We start from the raw sequence: 6,275 nt of genomic DNA on the forward strand, positions 1-6,275 counted from the left end.
TGAACGCATAACTTGAATATTAGTAATAATTTCATGTCTGTGCCATACATGTAGTTATTGAGAATCGCTAGAATTGAAAATCTCGCAAACTAAGGGAAGATTTGCATCAACGAGGCAACTGTTTTAGACAGAGCCGTCAATATGAAGCAGCTAAGTGGCTCAATCATACAGAAAAAGTTATAAATATAGATGTGCCGGGTGTCTGTTTGAATTGGTTGTTGCTCTTATGCCATACGAGCAACATCATGGCTATAGTGTCTGTACGGAATAATAAACGGGATTTTCGGCAGTAACTGGCACACAGTTAAACTGTGCACAAATTTTTCGGGTACTAGAACGGTGTCACAGGATGATTTGCAAAGTGGGTGGGTGGGGTGTTTTGGATTTAGTACCATACTGCAGGGTGCGACCTGTGTACTGCTTGAGTTTGCGTTTGAAAAATATATATTTTTGTGCTTATGTGTGCGTTAGACTGACGATGTTTTCGGCAGTTTAAATATTTAGATATATGTGACACGTTTTTATCGTTGAGGAATGACAACATGCTTCTGTAGATATTTCTAAAGCATGGGCGGACGTAATTGGATTTGCGTCTACAGAAAGGCGGGCGCTGGTTGGAGATTTTGCTGGGCGAGGAGACTGAATTATGTTAGAGCAGTGTTACTTCTGATTTGTTTTCCAATGTTGCGAAATAATCTATAGCGATTTTTGGTAGTCAACCCAAAAGTAATGCCATTTGACCCAGAGAAAGTACTGATTGGTTTTATCATAGGCTTGCATTATTATTTTATGTCGATTGAATTCTTTAGGGCATGTTCAGCAGCGTAGTATTTTATATGAGAGTTTCAAAGTGGAATTAGAACGGCCACAATCATATTCCCAGCAGAGCTTCTTTATTGTTGATTCGAACAGTTTTGTTTCGAACTGTATAACTGGTATGCTGCCGTTCTTTTTGTTGCTTCATTTGAAATACATTTGAAGCAGTTTTTAATATATAAAGCGTATTCAGCACATACACTCCATAAATTGGAGAAAAGTATTTCGAGTCAAGTAACGACCTACGGACACGGGAGTGGTTCAGTTGTAGTGTCATATTTTTTACGGATCTATAATACAAGACTAAAAATTTTAAAACTAGTGCTTACTCTTCCAGCAGCACTTTGAGGCGGGTCATAGCAACAAGTTTAGAAATATATATTTTGATTGTGTAACTGACTAGGAACTGTGCTAGTTTGCACAGATAATCGAGCAAATTGCACAATAATTATCGTGTCCTCCCGGTACGAAGCAGTTCTTCTTTGCAACATCTATAACAATTGTGCGCCTAATATATGTAGCACAAGTAATTTAACAAGTTTTGTTGGAAATAAGAATTTAAGTTACAATTGTGCAATTGACGGGAAACTTGTATGTTCTACAAACAGTCCAACAAATTTTACAGTAATTCCTAGTTTTTCATTCTATTTGACAACTTCCAAACGTTCAAATGGCCAGTGACAATAATTGGGCTAAAATAAAAAGAAGTGGTGCTTTTCAGAAGAAAAAAGGATTATGATAAAGCAGGCAGTTAGTTATATCGTGAAGAAGCACAGCGAGCATGATGAATTAAATATCAGTGCAAGCAAAGAACCATCAACTTCTGAAATGCAAGAGAGGAACAATCAATCGTTTACAGATTTCGATCAAATATTGCACGAAAAACAAGAAATCGAAAGTAGTATCCAAGACGAATACTAGAAGATCGACGACTTTAACTCATCCAAAAACAACATGTACGAATTCAGAGAAGATCTCAAAACATGGGTCATCGATCATCAGATAAAACATACAGCGGTAAACTCGCTTCTCAAAATCTTGAAGTCGAATGTTCCGGATAATGTGCTTCCGATCGATGCAAGAACCCTCATTGAAACACGTCGTACGTGGTACTTATTGGCATTATGGATTGCATCAGGCGCTAAATGTGCTAAACAGGAGCAAAGACCAAAATTTAGAAAAGATTTTCTTAAATGTAAATATTGACGGTCTACCAACAAAGTAGTTTGCCCACGAGGCGACAGGACATACGCCACAAAAAATATTCACTATTGGCGATTCTACGTTGAAACCGCTCACAGATAGCGCAGGAAGCAAAGTGTTGCTGATTTCATTCTGTTCTGTCATAGTGCATATATTTTCTGTAAACATTGGTAAAAAATAACTTTTAAACACCAAATCACCGAACAATTTGTTGATAATTGTTTATGAAAAAGAAGGAAAACCATCAATTTATAAGATGAAGAGTAAACATCTTGCGAAAAGAGTGTAAAACGTGATGATTTCTAATATTATTCACAAAGCTATATGTGTGCTGTTCCGAAATGTAAATTGTTGAGCACCGTAGCCGCCGCAACATCATTTCCCATTCCTCGTAAGTTAAGCTAAACCTTTATAAGATGGTGTAAATTCATGAAACTCCCCAGATCACGCGAGGAAAAATATATCCGGCTAATAGGAGCTTTGTATCATACACAGCCGATCCTTCTCTCTGGTAGTCTTCACTGAATCTCCTACGTAGTCCAAAATATGAAGGAGTTTGGCATTGGAACTGATTGGGTCTCGGTTTCGAGTTGGAACTCTATTTACAGAACGATTTTTTATAACCACAATAATACCCCTATTACATTTCGAAGAAATGTATGAGCCAAATAGTTGCAAATGGCTGTTATTTCAGAATAGTTGCAAATAAAACTAAATTTCTTACTCGTTTCATTCATATTTTGGCAGTGGTAAGCTTTTTCCGAAAAGAAAATGAAGTTTTAGTAGTAAGCTACGACTCACTTGCGGGTGAAAAAAGCAAACTGTATCACTTTGCCAGTTCATGAGCTGAATCATAGGTGTCGCATGACTAATTTTGGTTTTGCTGCAAATCGCCAATAGATTTTGTTCTACCTATTCCAACGCTGTTGCTGTTGCCGCGTTGAAAGAGGTAGAACAAAATCCATAGTGAATACTTTTTGTTGCGTGTGTCCTATCGCCGCGTACGGCTCAAGTAAAAGTTCGACATCATTCTGGCCAATTCTCGTTAATATTCATGAGATGGAGAGAATTTCTCCGCAGATTGTAGGAATATTCAATGGATCATGTAGGAATAGGTTATGTAAGCAAATCAAATAAATGAAATGACGATTTCTTATCTTTTCAGCTAAGCCAAAAAGCGTGAATGCATTTTTGTTGAACATTGTATTACAACGAGGAATACAAACAAATAACCGCAAAATTCAGGTAGCCTTGAGATGGTTCATTTGCGATACACCAGCTCGAGCAATGTTGAGAGGTAACTTTTATAATAATATACCTATAAATTACGAACATTTGATTTTGCGAACTTGATCAATCGGGCTATAACTTTAGTTGTCGAAACCTTTCATATTTTGAACAAATATATTTTTTATTTTGCAATTTTTTTTAACTAGGTGTTATTGGGCATAATGCTTACGCATCTTGTTTGAAATATACCACTGACGGTGAATACTCCCATGCATTCGGTAAGATGATTTTCCTTGAGTTAGATGCACCTTTGAGAAACGATTTGGTGTTTCGTTCTAAGATAGACGAAGGTCACCATAAAACTACCAGTGTTCTTGAAGATATAGATGGACTGGACATGATAAAGGATTTTCCAATTGGGGATGCTCTTCATTTAATCGATCTTGGCATCATGAAGAGCTTTTTAATTGAATGGAAGACAGGCACGCTGAACAACACTAATGCCAAGTGGTCCGCATTCCAAGCGCAACAAATAAGTGATTACATGACATCGTGCAAAATGCCCGTGGAAATTCGGTGACCCATGTGCGGACTAGAACATCTGGCACGATGGAAAGGCACAGAATATAGAACGTTGCTTTTACATGTAAGCATAATAGTTGTAAATAAGTATTTTGATTCTAAAGAGATATATGAAATTTTTTAACATTTCTATTGTGCCATCCAAATTTGTTTGCGTCAAAATCAAATTGATGCTGATTATCATATAGCTAGAGCTTTGCTAAAAGAATTCCTCGGTGGAGTAAAAATGTTGTATGGAGTGCAAATGTTCTGCAGCAACATGCACAGTCTATTTCATTTGATAGATGATGTGGAAAGATTTGGACCATTGGGCTCATTTGATGCATACCCTTTCGAATCTAAGCTTTATAGTATCAAAAGATTGATCACAACTGGTAATCTACCACTTTCCCAAGTTGCTAAACGAATCACTGAAATGCAGCAAAACTTGCATAATAAGACACTCTTTGATTCTGTAATAGAAAACAATGAACCTCTTCTAAAAAGAAGCTAGATACAAAGGCAGCTCCAAGCGAATTACTCAATTACATCTTGAAAAAAGCAGTTCGATTTATACGCAGCATTAACATTTTTTCATTAATACTAATTCCAAAGCAGATTGTTGGATTCTTACAAAACAACACGAAGTATTAAAGTTGACTTTTATTTTGCACGATACTGCATCAGGAAAAATTATTCTATATGGTAATTCTCTTCAAAATCAGTTCGATTACTTTACAAAACCCATTAAATCGTCAGCTCTCCAAATTTACGCGTCAGATTCAAGTTTGAGCATTTCCAAAATTGTATCGTTAGATTAATTATACTCGAAAATGGTACTCGTAGAAACGAAAGGCAAAAATCTACCAACTTATGTATTCCTACCGTTAATTCATACTTTAAAATAAAACCGATGTGCACAGTACAAACAACGACTACCAATAAAATCAATTACATATTCAAAATGTTTAGTATGGAAATCAAAAAATAAATTAATCAAGTATAAGCATCCAAGCGTCTCCTCCGATCATTCCAATGCCATGCATCGATTTTTCATCCTTCCAACCAAATGAAGCACCGTTCTTCTCCATATATCTGATGAGTGAACACTTAACAAATTGTATTATACTAGTCCAATATGATTTATTTCTAAAGGATTCTCTTGAATACAATACAACCATTAGTCTTCTTATATATAGTTATGTAACACAAAACAATATTGAATCAATCTTCACGTTTTACGAAACTATTCGGTATTTGAATAATAATCTGAATTGGATTCAGATGCATCTTCAATGTTGCTATCGTCGGTGTGATTCAATTACACAATTTCCTTTGAATTATTTGAATTTTTGTTAGTTTGTAGTTTTTATTTTCCAGTATCTTGTTTTTGTCTTACTTTGGCCGCTGAATTGCCATCGCCCACATTACCAACGCCTTTATGTTTTCTTATGAAACTAGCCCACCGTTGCTTATTGCCTGATGAGAATCTTTGTAGCTCAACATTCTTCATACGCAAAAAAGAAGCAAAAGATTTTTCATTGCTTTCCTGGGTACCTAAATTGAAAATCGGCTAAGCGAACAACATTGAAAACAAAACGAATAAAGTTTAGGAAATTATCGCGGAAGCTTTCATTGTGGCCGACAACACTTCCGTCAGAATTTTTCTTCAGTCGAGGTATTCCTTGCCAATAATACGGTTGAAGTACAGCTGGGGGGATAACCTTACGTAAAAATGTTTTGAAGAAAGGTACCCCTTCACGTTTTCCGGTCAGTTCAAATACTGTTTTATAATGCTGGAGTAAACGGGCTTGAAATTTCTCGTCTTTCAACATGCCTTCGAGCAACACTAAATTCTTCACATATGAAATTGTTAGCAGTTTCTTGCACTGCTCCGAGTGCTCCGGAAGAAGGTTTTCTATGGGGTTGGCACAGCTGGTTTTGGTTATAAACTTTTCAATATTGGTCATGAAATCAAAAATTTTTGTAATTATTTTTTTTTCTTTTTTTATTTCGACTATGTTAGTCACATTTTCTTTTTTAAATTTTAATGACATTCATTTAGCTAGAGATTGCTGCGTAGGGAAAGTTATGAAAATTAGAGCCATACTACTCAAGTGAGAGCAAGGATGTGAAGTAAACAGATCGGAAAACTAGAAGTGGCAGGGTCATTATAATAGGCTTAATATCGTACGGGCTTAATCTTTGTAATTAATCCTTTGACGGCGCTTAGTTCGACCTGCATTGAACCGAGGCTTGTGCGAATTTTATCCAATTCAGTAATATGCAGCAACGTACCGTCTTCCAGTTGTATATAGGTGGTGACACTACCTCCATTGTTGAACTGGAATTAAAAATAAGGTAACATTTTTATAGAATGAAATTCAAAGAAAATATTCACCTGCAACTGGGTACCCTTCAATGAACTGCCTTGATTGGAAGTCATCGAATGACCAACACTCAAT

The 6,275-nt window shown here is 36.1% G+C and overlaps 1 protein-coding gene across 3 annotated transcripts; it reads left to right on the top strand.

The window, feature by feature from the left end:
• Positions 1 to 2,773: 2,773 nt before the first annotated feature.
• LOC131683326 (uncharacterized) lies at positions 2,774 to 4,725 on the top strand. Of its 3 annotated transcripts, none has more exons than XM_058965204.1 (4): positions 2,774 to 3,124; positions 3,185 to 3,316; positions 3,456 to 3,527; positions 3,590 to 4,725. In XM_058965204.1, the coding sequence occupies exons 1-4, from the start codon at positions 3,079 to 3,081 to the stop codon at positions 3,607 to 3,609; spliced, it is 270 nt and encodes an 89-aa protein (XP_058821187.1). In that variant the 5' UTR covers positions 2,774 to 3,078; the 3' UTR covers positions 3,610 to 4,725. The 3 variants fall into 3 exon arrangements, with proteins under 3 accessions (XP_058821187.1, XP_058821185.1, XP_058821184.1); XM_058965202.1 differs by having other exon boundaries at positions 3,594 to 4,725; XM_058965201.1 differs by having other exon boundaries at positions 3,456 to 4,725.
• Positions 4,726 to 6,275: the final 1,550 nt, after the last annotated feature.

The sequence above is a fragment of the Topomyia yanbarensis genome, chromosome 2 (assembly GCF_030247195.1).
Source record: "Topomyia yanbarensis strain Yona2022 chromosome 2, ASM3024719v1, whole genome shotgun sequence".
Taxonomy (NCBI): Eukaryota; Metazoa; Arthropoda; class Insecta; order Diptera; family Culicidae; genus Topomyia; species Topomyia yanbarensis.